General features: G+C 30.3%; 2 protein-coding genes across 2 annotated transcripts; one reads left to right on the top strand and one right to left on the bottom strand.

Moving 5' to 3' along the window:
- Window positions 1-99: 99 nt before the first annotated feature.
- Window positions 100-15,675, top strand: PPL_11382 (calcium-binding EGF-like domain-containing protein; the record flags this gene model as incomplete). Its single annotated transcript, XM_020582137.1, has 28 exons — window positions 100-118; window positions 496-837; window positions 889-1,017; window positions 1,275-1,601; window positions 1,670-1,975; window positions 2,052-2,366; window positions 2,424-2,753; window positions 2,819-3,220; window positions 3,288-4,178; window positions 4,245-5,136; window positions 5,807-6,099; window positions 6,178-6,300; window positions 6,546-6,869; window positions 6,941-7,246; window positions 7,322-7,633; window positions 7,703-8,032; window positions 8,090-8,491; window positions 8,560-9,462; window positions 9,528-10,419; window positions 11,205-11,365; window positions 11,443-11,748; window positions 11,810-12,124; window positions 12,189-12,494; window positions 12,553-12,867; window positions 12,928-13,263; window positions 13,340-13,750; window positions 13,816-14,727; window positions 14,789-15,675. 28 exons carry the CDS (start codon window positions 100-102, stop codon window positions 15,673-15,675), a joined length of 11,787 nt encoding a protein of 3,928 aa, XP_020427440.1.
- Window positions 15,676-15,805: 130 nt separating this feature from the next.
- On the bottom strand, window positions 15,806-16,698 carry PPL_11381 (uncharacterized protein; the record flags this gene model as incomplete). The annotated part of the gene is made up of 3 exons (XM_020582136.1): window positions 15,806-15,972; window positions 16,034-16,509; window positions 16,577-16,698. 3 exons carry the CDS (start codon window positions 16,696-16,698, stop codon window positions 15,806-15,808), a joined length of 765 nt encoding a protein of 254 aa, XP_020427439.1.
- Window positions 16,699-16,833: the final 135 nt, after the last annotated feature.

The following is a 16,833-nucleotide window of genomic DNA, read 5'->3' as shown; positions in this document are numbered from 1 at the left end:
ATTGTAAGATCATCTGGGATCCAACTATCGAATTAATAAAATCTCATAAAAGATTCTAAAGATTTTTATAGATTTTTTAATAATTTTTAAAAAAGTAAAATGAGCCCCATTAAATTATGTAAATCAAAAGTCTACTGATTAAAAAAAATAGAAAAAAAACAAAAACAAATCTATAAAATCTTAAAAATCATTAAAAATCTAAACAATCTAGACAATGGTTCCCTATTGTTTTTGATATTTACCGCCTCCGTCATGTTTGATCAGCCTAATATCAAAGAACAAAGTTGTTGTTTTAGTTTTAGTTACATATTTTCAATATAATTGTTACAAATAATGAATTACAAATTCTTGTTTACATTTTTATTTTTGCTTACAAAAATAGTAGCACAAAGTAATTATAAAGATTTATTGTGGAGGACTTATTAATTGTTCAAAAAAGATTATTAACACTTTTATCTATAATATTCTAATCTTTATTATTATATTTAACTGTAGCTGATTTTACTTTTTATAGTGCAATTCAAAGAACACCATTGCCATATTTTCAAGGTGCAAGTTGTCCAGTTTCATTTTCACTTGTTCTTAATAGTCCAAATACTGGAGAAATCATTGATCCTACAACTATCTCTGTTTTTTCACCACCATCCTCAGGTTTTTATGCAACTTTGAATTCAATCAGTACTTATCAAGTTATCATTTCTGAAGTCATGATAACACCTAGCCAGCCGATTTTCGATCTACTTTTAAATTTTTCAGATCCCACCGGTCATCCTCACACCTACACACTCCCAGGAGTTCAATGTCTACGTAACTATCATATATTTAGTGGTATCAAAAGTATATTTAAATTAACTTTTTTTGTTATTTACTATTTGATTTTTAAAAAAGAGATTGATCCAGCTGGATTCAATTTAGTTAAAATGGGAAAATCTGTTTTATTTGAAGGTCAAAATTTAATCATTGCCTCTGTCGAATTTGGATTTGACACCCTTACCACAGTTAGCGGTTCTGTTAAATGTATATCTAGAACACCACTATTTTCTTGCTCCTTTATAGGAAGTTTTATCAATCATGGATTGTTATTCTTTAATCTATTGGCACCATACTCCTCTTTACCAGCAAAATTATCAATATCCTTCAGCTTCAATGGCCAGACAATTGATGTGGAATTAGATAATGCTTATCCTTTTCTGAGTTTGTATTTGCTTAATAATTTGAAAACTATTTAAAATTTTATTAATTTTTGTTTTTTATTTTTTTTTGTTTTAAAAAAGTTAATACAATGCCCTTTGTCTTTGAAGAGACCTATTTCCCACCTTTAGGATCTAATATCGTTCAAGACTACCAACTTCTTCGGTATAATTTCCACGATTACATAACTGTAGAAAGAACAGAATCTCTTTTCTCCAATCTCTATAATGAATCCAATTCTGTTTATTTTTCCCCATTTGCAAAGGCTGCTGCCAACCAAACTCATTCAACCTATCTATTTACAAGAAGTTTTTACTCTTCAATTAATCCTGGGGAGCTGTCAACATATATTTTGAATTCAAAATCGACATCCTATTCAAATAGCTATTATGCTACATATCAACCTTTCAGTATGTATATTTCTTAGTCTCAAATTAATTCAATATTCTAACTGCATTAACAACTTAAAATTAATTAGTAACTGTTGGAAGTTCAACTTTTAATTATCTGGTTAGTGAAGAAACAAATGGTTTTCTCACCAATGTTACATCAAACATAGGAATTATTGTTAAACCAGTTCTCTCTGTTTCTTTATCTCCTTTTAGCAGTGACTCCTTCGGATTTACAGTACCATATCCTTCATCCTATAATTCTTCAACAAATCAATTCACATACAATTTTGTATTACCTCTTTATAAATATATTACAAATCTTGAAACATTTTCTATTTCACCAGGGTTAGACGTTTTTCCAACATTTAATTATATCACAAACCCAGCATATAGTAAGTGGAAAAAATTGGAAATCCTTAAAAACATTAGAAATTTCAAAGCTATTTATTAATTTTTTTTTAATATTAGAATCTATGGTTTTAAACAATCTTAGTTTTCGTCAAACAACTTGGTATCAGACAATTGTTAGAGTAAATATTACTGCTATGACAAACTGTCCAACATCATCTTTTGCTATTCTCAATACTAGGTTTGGATTGGCTCAAATGATATACACCAGTAATTCATACAGTGTTTATGAATATGAATTTCATCCAAATTCCATAGAAGGTTATTTCTTTAGGGTATTCGACCTATGTAACAATATGTTTACATTTTATAGTTCATTGGCATACAACGCAAATAATCCAAATGATACACTACCTGAACTACCACCACAAACATGTAGGTTTCAAATTTTTTTTATCTATTTCTTACTTTCTAAAACTTATCATAAAATAGTGTTAATATTTGATACGGATTTTACATATTTGGAATTTTCATCAAATCACTTTGATTTAACATTGAATAGTGCCAATGTTAAACTTTTATTCAGATTGTCACCAGACAAGGTCAGAAAAGATATGGAACCCGCCATTACAATAGGAACCTATTCAAGCAAAGGACTTTATTCAGAAGAATTGAGTGCTTATGTTATTGATTTTACAATTAAGAAGAATACAGCTCCTGGAGTTATCGATTATAATTTATATTTTGATGTTTTAGGTGTATCAAGCCAGAATCTCATGTCAATATTGGGAAGTAATGCGACATTAACAGTTGATAATTCAAGTATGATTCAATTTAATTTTAAGGATATATTTTTACAATTCAATTTACTAATTAACTATTCTTAGTTTTCGATGAAATTGCACCGATGATTACAATGGTAAATTCATATCCAGCCAATAATGTATCATTTGGAGCGTTGCCCACAATGACCATTGGTTGGGACATCACAATATTTGACTCACCAACAGGTTTCTCAAGTGGAGTTGTAAATGTAATTTCCGATTTAGATCTTCTTCCAAGAACTTTTAAAATTAGTCTATCAGACAAAATTTCAGGTTCAAGTACCTTAGGAGTATATCAAATCAGATTCCCTCTAAACTCTACTTGTCGAACCCAAACATATACTTTGGCCAACATCACACTTACTGATGGAAATTCCAAGTCATATGAACAAGTGAATCCATTATCCGGAATTTATGGAACTGTTTTCGAAAATGAAACCAAAATCACTGTAAATTGTCCAAAATGTAAGTGTATTCATTGTAAACTTTGATTTTTTATAAATTTTTATTAATATCTTCTTTTTTTTCTTAGTGTTGATTGATGACGAAGCACCAAAGTTGATATCATTTTCATTCTCACCAAATACAATTGATGTCGGATCATTGAGCAGAACTGTTTTATTTAGTCTGTTTTTACAAGATAATTTGGGAGGATCAGATATTTCAATCCGTCATTTGCCAGTTATCCATTTAATCTCAGAAAATGGAAACTTTTTAGAATTCACAACAAATCTCACCAAAATAATTCAGGGTCCTACTCCACAGTATAGATACGAGCTTGCTGTAGAAATCCCATATGGATTTGGTGCTAGTCAAATCTTTATCAATATCTATGGTGTTGTTGATAATTACAATAATTATCGATCATATAGTTCACTCGATTTGAGAGGTTTATCATCCCCATATTTCATCCTACGAAATCACACAGTTAATCAACCGATAATAGAATCATCAACAAATTTATTTAAAAAAGGAGGATCACTTACTATTTATGGAAAAGCATTTGGTGTTTCAAACACATCATTCATCTCACAAATCGATTATCAAGATGGAAATGGATTTGTAAATTTAGATATTGATTTTCATTCTGGAATAGTTCTTCAATACAAGAACAGAATCAAACCAATCACCTCTAATATTGTAAAGTTTAGAGTATTTGGAAGTAATGGTATTGCATCCAATATATTCACCATTCCAATTCAAGATTCAGATCCACAAACAACAACCACTGGTGCTATATCTACAGCTGGTTCGACTACCACTGGAGGAGAAACTACAACTGGTTCAACCACATCTTCACCAACAACAACACCAACAACACCACCCAAATGTCCAGGAACACCAGAATGTAACAACAATGGACAATGTATTAATTTTATTTGTCAATGTAATCAACCTTGGTATGGTCCATCTTGTTCTTCAAGTATGTATTTATTTCTAAATTCGATTTAAATATTTCATTTTATTAATATAAATAATATTTAAACAGAGAATATAATTGTTCCAATTCCACCAGCATATCCAGAACCAACAACAGGAACAAACATAACAGAATCTGGAAGTTTAATCACAACATCAATTGAAATCATTGGAATCAGAGAATTGGATGATATCAATAATATCGTTGAACAATTCAATATCAGCAATTGGAATTTCACAGATCAAACAGCACCAACAACCAATCCAAAATATTTCTATTCAACACAAATCAATCAACGATCAACCATCTTAAATGTGACAATCGAATATTTCAAACAATCAACAAATATCACATTTGCAAATCAAAATCTATTCATTCCACAATCAACAATCAAATTCACAATGAATCTGAATTCATATCGATTCAAACAACCAACCAATACATTACAAATATTGATGAAAGCAGCGATTGAAAGTGATCAATCAGATGTTTGTTCATCATCTGGATTTGGATCAGTGAATGGATCGATTCAATGGATCAAATTGAATGTTGGAGATCAAAGTCTTTATGGAAGATTCTTATCTGATGGTATGGTTGATAATACAGTTACACCGATCAAGAATGTTATCATTGATCAAGACGATATCGATTCAGAGCAAAGTAAGCAATCAAGATCAGCAATTGTTGGAATCACAATTCCATCATATTCAGACTCTGTCGATTTAGATCCTGATTTCTCTAATCTTGTCGATGTTGGTTCAAGTGACACATCCGATTTCATTTGTCCAAAGAAAGGATTATCGAATGGTGCAATTGCTGGTATCGTTGTTGGTGGTGTCGTATTTGTTGCAGTCTCAGTTGGTGCTGTATTATTATTCATGAGAAAAAGAAAAACTAAAAAAGAAGAAAAGAGAGTGAAGAAAAGATTGTCAGAGCTTAGACAAAATAATGATAAAGATTTGTAATAAATAAATAAACAAATTTAATTAATTGCTAATTATCTTATTAATAAACACTGGTGAAGATTCTAAAGATATTTTTTTAAGCTTTTAGATTTTTATTCAAATTTTTTTTACTTAATATTTCCAAAAATTTTTTTTTAAATATTTCCAAATTTTCTCAACAATAGACAAATGGTGTTTTAATTGATTTATTGTTACATTTTGATACCTTTGTAGCCAAAATTTGTGAAATTTTCATTGTCTAATTTAAAAATAGTAAAAAATAACCCCTAAATTGTAAATCAAGAGCTCCTATATTGATCATAAAAAATAAATCTAAAAAATCTTAAAAATCAAAAAAAATCTTAACTCTGCCAAAGGTTTAGATATTTATCATCTCCTACATGTTTATAATCCGAGTTAGCTAACACACCAAACAATAATTGTTTTGGTATTAGTTTCACATTTTCTTTATAATTTTAGATAGACAATGAATTACTCATACTTGACTTTTTTTCTTTTGTTTAAAATATTTGTTGTACAAGGTAATAATGAAGATTTATTGTTGTTTTATGTTCAAACAAAAAAAATGAATAAAAAGAATTACATTTCATTTCATTTTTTATATTTATTTTGTGCAATATTATTCTAATTTTATTTTGTAACTCTAGGTGATGTAACTTTTTTGAGTGCAATCCAAAGAACACCATTTCCTTATATTCAAGATGCAAGTTGTCCTATTGCTTTTTCACTAGTTCTCAATGACCCAAATACTGGAGAAATCATTGATCCTACAACTATCACTGTTTTCTCACCACCATCCACAAATTTTCGTGTCTCTTTGAATTCAGTCAGTACTTATCAAGTTATCATTTCTGACGTCATTGTAACACCTGGCCAACCGATTTTCGATCTAGTTTTAAATTTATCAGATGCGACCGGCAAACCTTTAACTTACACACTCCCAGGAGTTCAATGTCTACGTAATTATTATCAATTGAATAAAAAAGAATAGTAAAAATTAACATTTTTTTCCCTCATTTTTTTTAAATTTTTAAAAGAGGTTGATCCTGCTGGATTCAATTTAGTTAGAATGGGACAAGCTGTTTTATTTCAAAACTCAATTATTGCCTCTGTCGAATTCGGATTTGACACACTACCTACTACTAGTGGTACTGTTACTTGTCAGTCGAGAACACCTCAATTCTCTTGTTTTTTTGTTTCAAGTACTCTCAATCATGGATATATAAATTTAAATCTATTGACGCCATACTCCTCTCTACCAGCAAAAATACTAATAACGTTCGCCTTCAAAGCTTTGACTATTGATGTAGAATTAGATAATACATATCCTTTTCTCAGTTTGTATTAGTATATTTATAAAAAAAATATAATAGAAAATTTTGTTAATTTGCTTATTTTAAAATAGTAAATACAATGCCTGTAGTTTTTGAAGAGGTCTATTTTCCACCTTCAGGATCAAATATCATTCAAGACTACCAACTTCTTCAATATAATCTTCTCGATTACATAACTGTGGAAAGAACAGAATCTCTTATCTCCATCTTATCTAACTTTTCCATATCTAATTTTGCTCCATTTGTCAAGGTTGTTGCTAATCAAACACATTCAACATATCTATATACAAGATATCTTTCGGGTACCGTTCAAGCTGGACAGCTATCAACATATATTTTGAATTCAAAATCAACTTCCTATTCAAATAACTATCATACTACATATCTACCTTTAAGTAAGTATATGTTTTTTAATATCAAAATTAAATCAATATCCTAACAGGATGAAATAATTAATAATGGATAGTAACAATTGGAAGTTCAACTTTTAATTATCAGGTTAATGAAGAAACAAATGGTTTTCTCACCAATGTTACATCAAACATAGGAATTATTGTTAAGCCCGAACTCTACGTTGTAATATCTGGTTTTGGAGCCAACTCTTTCCAATTTACAGTACCATATCCTTCATCTTATAATTCTTCAACAAATCAATTCACATACAATTTTGTATTACCTCTTTATAAATATATTACAAAGCTTCAAGTTTTTTCTATATCACCTGGGCTAGAAGTTTTCCCAACATTTAATTATATCACAAACCCAGCATATAGTAAGTTGAAAAAATTGGAAATCTTTCAAAACATTAGAAATTTCAAAGCTATTTATTAATTTTTTTTAATATTAGAATCTATGGTTTTAAACAATCTTAGTTTTCGTCAAACAACTTGGTATCAGACAATTGTTAGAGTAAATATTACTGCTATGATAAACTGTCCAACATCATCTTTTATTTTTGGCCATTTAAAGTTTGGATTGGCTCAAATGATATTCACCAGTGATTCACACAGTGTTTATGAATATGAATTTTATCTAAATTCTATCAATGGCTATAATTTTAGAGTATTGGATCTATGTAACAACATGTTTACATTTTATAATTCATTGGCATACAACGCAAATAATCCAAATGATACACTACCTGAACTACCACAAACATGTAGGTTTCAAAATATTCAATTTTATTATAATTATATTATTTTACTAAACCATTTTGTACTAACAATAGTGCTAATATTTGATACGGATTTTACATATTTGGAGTTTTCATCAAATCACTTTGATTTAACATTGAATAGTGCCAATGTTAAACTTTTATTCAGATTGTCACCAGACAAGGTCAGAAAAGATATGGAACCTGCCATTACAATAGGAACCTATTCAAGCAAAGGACTTTATTCAGAAGAATTGAGTGCTTATGTTATTGATTTTACAATTAAGAAGAATACAGCTCCTGGAGTTATCGATTATTGGCTAGATTTTCTTGTTTCCGGAGTATCTTGTGAGAATCTCATGTCAATATTGGGAAGTAATGCGACGTTAACAGTTGATAATTCAAGTATGTAACAAATTTAATTAAATTTATATTTATTCTCATTTACCATACAATTATTAGTTTTCGATGAAATTGCACCGATGATTACAATGGTAAATTCATATCCAGCCAATAATGTATCATTTGGAGCGTTGCCCACAATGACCATTGGTTGGGACATCACAATATTTGACTCACCAACAGGTTTCTCAAGTGGAGTTGTAAATGTAATTTCCGATTTAGATCTTCTTCCAAGAACTTTTAAAATTAGTCTATCAGACAAAATTTCAGGTTCAAGTACCTTAGGAGTATATCAAATCAGATTCCCTCTAAACTCTACTTGTCGAACCCAAACATATACTTTGGCCAACATCACACTTACTGATGGAAATTCCAAGTTATATGAACAAGTGAATCCATTATCCGGAATTTATGGAACTGTTTTCGAAAATGAAACCAAAATCACATTAAATTGTCCTAAATGTAAGTCTATTAATTGTAAATTTAATTTTCTGTTTTATTATTTATTAATATCTTCTTTTTTTTCTTAGTGTTGATTGATGACGAAGCACCAAAGTTGATATCATTTTCATTCTCACCAAATACAATTGATGTCGGATCATTGAGCAGAACTGTTTTATTTAGTCTGTTTTTACAAGATAATTTGGGAGGATCAGATATTTCAATCCGTCATTTGCCAGTTATCCATTTAATCTCAGAAAATGGAAACTTTTTAGAATTCACAACAAATCTCACCAAAATAATTCAGGGTCCTACTCTACAGTATAGATACGATCTTGCTGTAGAAATCCCATATGGATTTGGTGCTAGTCAAATCTTTATCAATATCTATGGTGTTGTTGATAATTACAATAATTATCGATCATATAGTTCAATCGATTTGAGAGATTTATCATTCCCATATTTCATCATAAGAAATCACACAGTTAATCAACCGATAATAGAATCATCAACAAATTTATTTAAAAAAGGAGGATCACTTACTATTTATGGAAAAGCATTTGGTGTTTCAAACACATCATTCATCTCACAAATCGATTATCAAGATGGAAATGGATTTGTAAATTTAGATATTGATTTTCATTCTGGAATAGTTCTTCAATACAAGAACAGAATCAAACCAATCACCTCTAATATTGTAAAGTTTAGAGTATTTGGAAGTAATGGTATTGCATCCAATATATTTACCATTCCAATTCAAGATTCAGATCCACAAACAACAACCACTGGTGCTATATCTACAGCTGGTTCGACTACTGGTGGTTCTACCACTGGAGGAGAAACTACAACTGGTTCAACCACATCTTCACCAACAACAACACCAACAACACCACCCAAATGTCCAGGAACACCAGAATGTAACAACAATGGACAATGTATCAATTCAATTTGTCAATGTTATCAACCTTGGTATGGTCCATCTTGTTCTTCAAGTAAGTTTCATTAACTTAATTTATTAAAAAAACAAATAACAGTTTCTAATTTTCTTTTTTAAAAGAAATTGTTATTATTCCAATTCCACCAGCATATCCAGAACCAACAACAGGAACAAACATCACAGAATCTGGAAGTTTAATCACAACATCAATTGAAATCATTGGAATCAGAGAATTGGATGATATCAATAATATCGTTGAACAATTCAATATCAGCAATTGGAATTTCACAGATCAAACAACACCAACAACCAATCCAAAATATTTCTATTCAACACAAATCAATCAACGATCAACCATCTTAAATGTGACAATCGAATATTTCAAACAATCAACAAACATCACATTTGCAAATCAAAATCTATTCATTCCACAATCAACAATCAAATTCGCAATGAATCTGAATTCATATCGATTCAAACAACCGACCAACACATTACAAATATTGATGAAAGCAGCGATTGAAAGTGATCAATCAGATGTTTGTTCATCATCTGGATTTGGATCAGTGAATGGATCGATTCAATGGATCAAATTGAATGTTGGAGATCAAAGTCTTTATGGAAGATTCTTATCTGATGGTATGGTTGATAATACAGTTACACCGATCAAGAATGTTATCATTGATCAAGACGATATCGATTCAGAGCAAAGTAAGCAATCAAGATCAGCAATTGTTGGAATCACAATTCCATCATATTCAGACTCTGTCGATTTAGATCCTGATTTCTCTAATCTTGTCGATGTTGGTTCAAGTGACACATCCGATTTCATTTGTCCAAAGAAAGGATTATCGAATGGTGCAATTGCTGGTATCGTTGTTGGTGGTGTCGTATTTGTTGCAGTCTCAGTTGGTGCTGTATTATTATTCATGAGAAAAAGAAAAACTAAAAAAGAAGAAAAGAGAGTGAAGAAAAGATTGTCAGAGCTTAGACAAAATAATGATAAAGATTTGTAATAATTGATTAAATAAATAATTTTAGTAAATTAATTTATAATAATCGATAAAATTTGCTTTTTTTTATAATCGATAAAATATCCAAAACAAAACTGGCTCCCAACAACTTTCGCCTGCGCATTAATTTTAAAAAAAATGTACAAATTAAAAATTAGTGGGGTTAATGTGATCTTTGAGGTTTTTTTTATTTTTTTCGATTTATGGTTACAAGCAAGAGCCAGTTTTGTTTTGAAGGGTGAAGATGCAACTTCAACGAAAAATCAAAAACTATTTCTGTCAAAAATGGGTTTTATGATTTGATCAAATCATCGGATTCAAAAAAAAAATATCTATCCGATTTTACTAAATATCTAAAATTCCAGGCTTCAGTCTATTAATTAATATCATAAACAAAACAACCCTTATCACTTGATAAAAACATGTTAGTTTACATAATATATTAAAATCGAAAATGAAATCTTATGTATATTTATTTATTATCTTTATATTTTTTTATTTGAATATCAATAAATCTTGTATGTATCTTGAATTTTTTTTTTAAAAAATATCATTTATCTTACTTTCAAAAATTATCATTTTATATTTTATTTTATAAAAAACCGTTTATAAATTCTAAAGATGGAGTTATTCAACTTGTTAGTTATAAAATTCCCAATGCGGCACCATTGAAAGAAGTAGATGGTAGCTGTATTGTTACCTTTTCTGTAATTGTTTCGAATGATCAACCTACACCTCTTTACTACCAGAATTTCACTTCGAACTACACACTGAAGTATATCAGTTCATCTCAAGGAGAAGGTACAAATAAGTTATTTATTTTTAAAACAACCGTTCTTCTTCCAGCTGGAGGACCTTCTGGTATCACCAAGTTCATTCTAGATTTAGATATAGCATCGTCATCTTCTGTTAACAAATTTCAATTATATGGATTTCAATGTTATGGTAAGAAGATCATATTTATCTCTTTTTATATATTAATTATTTATGATAATTTTCTATAAATACATATTTTCTTTTAGAGTTTGATATGAATAGTTTTGATATTGGTTTCGTTGGACAACCTGTACTCTATGATGATGTTGGCAAGATATCTGTTAGTTTTGAAATGGTTTCACCTCTAAACCAATCGATTACCCCAGTGGGTGGAGTACTAGGTAATTCTTTTAGTTGTGCTGGTCTATCTTTAGTTGGTGGAAAGTATGGAAATATTTTGTTTGGTATGAATTCAGGATATACCAATCCACTACCATCCAATATCTCTGCAACCTTAACATTTAGAGGAAGGACAATAGTATTTAATGTTACAAATATATTCCCATCATCAAGTAAGAGTAACAAAAGACTATTTTATTTATCAATTATTAATTTTTGTAAAATAATTATTAGCTAGAACCTCTGTTGTTGTTAGTGAAACCTTTGCACCTGCTTCTGGATTAACAATACAACAAGACTACCAACTTGCAAATCTACAATCCAACCATTTCCTTACAGTTTCTAACCCCAACTCTTATTTTGTTGTTGATATCACTGGTACACAATACCCTTTCAGAAGATCTAAATCCAATTCTACACATACAGTTTATTCCCAACGAAATAATTATATCTCGATGACAGTTGGTTTTTTAAAAACTTATGTTTTAGATAAAACTTCTACTTTATATTCTAGTTCATATGGTGCAACATATAATTTGAATTCTCAATGTAAGTATGATGGTAATAATAGAGTTCGAAAAATTCATTTTTAACATTTCTTTTCTTTATTTAGATCAAAATTCTAAATTTGTAGCTTCACCAAGATTTGATTCAAAATCGAATACTATTTTCTTAAACTGTACAGCTACCACCTTTTTTAATTATAATGTTCTATATAAATATCAAATTTTAAATTCCCCAGGTCAATTCAATCTAAGAGCTCCTTACCCATCATTTAACAATGTAACAGGAGATGGTTCTTTCACCTATTACTTTGAGCTTCCTTTCTATAAAAATGTGACACAACAATATCCAGAATTAATTGTATTTCCAGCTGGTCTAAATACTGTTAGTTTAATGTTACTCGATAAATCAATAGGTATATTTTATATTTAAAAATCTCAAGAGATTTAATACTAATTGTTATTCTTAAACAGTATTTAATATTATTTTGAATAATGTTACTTTTAGACAAGTATCATGGAGTACTGTTTTAGTTAGAATGAATGTTTCATCAACTAATTGTCCAGTCGATGCCTTTATGATTGGACAAACACCATTTAATTCCTCAATATTGGTTTATGGTGATCATTTTAATGGGGTATACGAAGCAGAAGTCTATTTTCCACCACTAGCAGACGCTCAAATAACAATCTATGATGGATGTAACCATCAAAGTGTATTCCCAATCTCTTTGAATTATAATCCTGATAAGCCAACCATTACTCTTTCAAATCTTCCAAATTTAGAATGTAAATATATTTTTGAATTTTTCATATATTTTTGAATATTTCTAATACCAATAATCTTAGATTATGTTTATCCAAGTAACATATCATATTTCTCTTTCCTAACCAATGATATCGATTTAACTGCCACTGGTGATATTGTTGTTACACTACAATTCAAATTAAAGATTCCAGTAAAAACGTTAACTCCATCGATAACTCTGGCAAACATTGCTTATGAGCAATTTGGTGCATACGATAACAGTTTAAATCTTTATGTTATCAATTTCAATGTATCGCAAAATAATCCTCATGGAAATATTTTCTATACTCTTAAATTCAGTCCAATTTTCCAATTGACAGTCGATATTTTACAGTCATATATGGGCAACAATGCTACACTAAGAATATCAAAATCAAGTATAATCAAAAAAATATTTTTTAGATTTTATAATCTTTTGATAATTAACATTTTTTTATTATTTAATATTTAAAGATTGTGATTATATTAATCCTATGATCGTAACTTTGATGGCAATTCCTAGTAATAGTAACTCTTTTCCTACTGACTCTACAACTATAAATATTGGATGGCAAATGAGAATTACCGATCCCAGTGGATTTGCTGGGGGTACTGTCCAGGTGATTTCCGATTATGACTTGAACCCTAGATCATTTGTTATTACATCATTTACCAACAGAAAAAGTGGTAACGAATATGATGGAACCTATGAATTTACTTTCCCAGTGACTGGAAAATGTCGAAATCAAGTATTTAAAATTGTCAATGCTACATTCTTTGATATGAACTCTCCAGCCACTGAATATACGCCTTTCGATCCTCTCACTCCAATCTATGGTTCTGCATATGAACAACAAATTAAAAGTTACATTTATTGTAATTCCTGTATGTATCAAATGATTAAAAACCAATTTTAAATGTTCTTCATTTTATTGACAAACATATTTCAGTTACTATGGATGCAACAGCTCCAACTTTAACTAATTTTAATATGACACCAAGTGTGATCGATGTTGGAAGAATTAATAGAGAGGTAACACTGAATCTTACTGTTTTAGATACGGGTGGATCAGATGTCTCTATGAAAAATCCACCTGTGGTGCAATTGACCTCTGAAAATGGAAATTCACTTGATGTTACCACTAAATACATAGGATTAACAGAAGGACCAAGTGGCTATGAATACAGATTCTCAGCTGTTCAACAATTACCTTTTGGATTTGGTTTTACCAAGATCTTTGCTAATGTATTTGGAATCAATGACGACTTCCAAAACTATAGATCATATAGTCCATCTGATTTAGATAGTCTTGGCTTTCCTTATTTTATCACCAAAACATTCTCTACTATCCAACCAATTATTGAAAGTTCATCTAGATTGACAAGCAATGGTGTATATTTAACAATCTATGGAAAATCATTTGGATTGAATCCCAATGGTTTCGTTTCACAGATTAACTACAATGATGGCAATGGATATCAAAATCTCACATCTATTTTCCATTCCGGTGTCATTTTACAATATAACAACCTTATTAATCCAATTGACTCAAATTTTGTATTTTTCAGAGTTATAAAAGATAACATCGCATCCAATGAATTGAATATCACAGTTTACTTTGAAGCTCCTTTTACACCTGAAACTACTACCACCACAACCACAGGATCTCCCACTACTACAGGGGGAGAATCCACCACAGGTGGAGAAACTTCCAGTACCACAGGATCTACCACAGCAACACCTACCTCAACACCAAAACCCCAAACATGTCTAGGAACACCAGAATGTAACAACAATGGACAATGTATTAATCTTATTTGTCAATGTAATCAACCTTGGTATGGTCCATCTTGTTCTTCAAGTATGTATAAAATAAATTTTTTAAAAATATATCTTTGTAAATTTCTAATTTATTTTTATAGAAACTGTTATTATTCCAATTCCACCAGCATATCCAGAACCAACAACAGGAACAAACATAACAGAATCTGGAAGTTTAATCACAACATCAATTGAAATCATTGGAATCAGAGAATTGGATGATATCAATAATATCGTTGAACAATTCAATATCAGCAATTGGAATTTCACAGACCAAACAACACCAACAACCAATCCAAAATATTTCTATTCAACACAAATCAATCAACGATCAACCATTTTAAATGTGACAATCGAATATTTCAAACAATCAACAAATATCACATTTGCAAATCAGAATCTATTCATTCCACAATCAACAATCAAATTCACAATGAATCTGAATTCATATCGATTCAAACAACCGACCAACACATTACAAATATTGATGAAAGCAGCAATTGAAAGTGATCAATCAGATGTTTGTTCATCATCTGGATTTGGATCAGTGAATGGATCGATTCAATGGATCAAATTGAATGTTGGAGATCAAAGTCTTTATGGAAGATTCTTATCTGATGGTATGGTTGATAATACAGTTACACCAATAAAGAATGCTATTATTGATCAAGACGATATCGATTCAGAACAAAACAAACAATTCCGATCAGCAATTGTTGGAATCACAATTCCATCATATTCAGACTCTGTCGATTTAGATCCTGATTTCTCGAATCTCATTGATGTTGGATCAAGTGACACATCCAATGTTATATGTTCACCAAAGAAAGGATTATCGAATGGCGCAATTGCTGGTATTGTAGTTGGTGGTGTATTGTTCGTTTCTATAATAATTGGAACTACCTTATTTTTAGTAAAGAGAAAAGAATTGAAAGAACATGATCGAAAAATACAAAAACGTATTGAAATGAATAAGCGAGGACTGTAAAACTATTTAATCTATTAATCTAATTCTTGACAATAAACAAATTTTATTTATTTATTTGAAAACAGTTTGATTTGATTTATTCTCTTGAAAAACAGAAAAAGATTAATCATTTCGATATTTTTTATGTTATTCATTTCAAATCGATCAATTTGAAATCAACAAGTGTTTGTTGGCATTGGCAAGCATTTCCACATAGAGAATAATCATAGAGGACTCCACTTCCACCTCCACCACTACCACCTCCACTTCCACCACCACCAGTACCAGCACCACTATCACCACTACCACCTGGACCACCTTTGATATTTCCAATGATTAGTTGTTTTTATAATAGTTTTATTAATATAAATATACATACCACTACCTCCTGATCCAGATATACCACCACCAGAGCCACCGCTTGAGCCACCTCCTGAACCACCTCCTGAGCCACCTCCTGAACCACCACCACTAGATCCTGCACCAGATGTTGCAGCTGAGGCAGCAGCAGATGTAGCAGCAGATGCTGAGGCAGAAGCAGAAGCAGAGCCTGATCCTGATGATGCAGCACTTGCAGAGGCTGAGGTTGTTCCTGAACCACTTGTAAATGTACCACTACCAGATGAAGTAGACTTTCCTGTTCCAGCAGAATGACCTCCACCCGAATGACTGCCACCAGTGTGCGATGAATGGTGATGACCTCCAGTTGTTTGAGTGGTAGATGTGGTAGTATTTGTAGAACAAGGTAACACTTCACCGTTAGGACAATCACATGAACAACTTCCGGTATTACATGTAATGTTTATTTGTAAATTGTCTGCCATTTGATAGCAATCATATTTGCACTCTAATAGACTTTGTTTTAAAGATATTTGTTAGAACCATTCTCTATTTCCAATTTTATAGATTAAATATATCTTACGAATTAACTTTTAAATAAGATATTTCATTATTATAAAAGGTGCATTTGCATAAATGTTTCTTTGCTTCAATGAGAGAAATTGTTCCAAGAATAACACATAGAATTAAGATCTTGTATTTCATTTTGTTTTGTACTATTGATCTATCATTTCTTTCTCTTTATTTATACTTTCTCGAAAAGAACTAATTTAATAAAAAAGGGTTCAACGATTAGAAATGAAATTTAAAACTCTTTAAACTGTACACAGAATTTTGATT

This window comes from Heterostelium album, assembly GCF_000004825.1.
Source record: "Heterostelium album PN500 unplaced genomic scaffold PPL_scaffold13, whole genome shotgun sequence".
Classification (NCBI taxonomy): Eukaryota; Evosea; class Eumycetozoa; order Acytosteliales; family Acytosteliaceae; genus Heterostelium; species Heterostelium album.
This window is presented reverse-complemented; position numbering and strand designations above follow the sequence as displayed.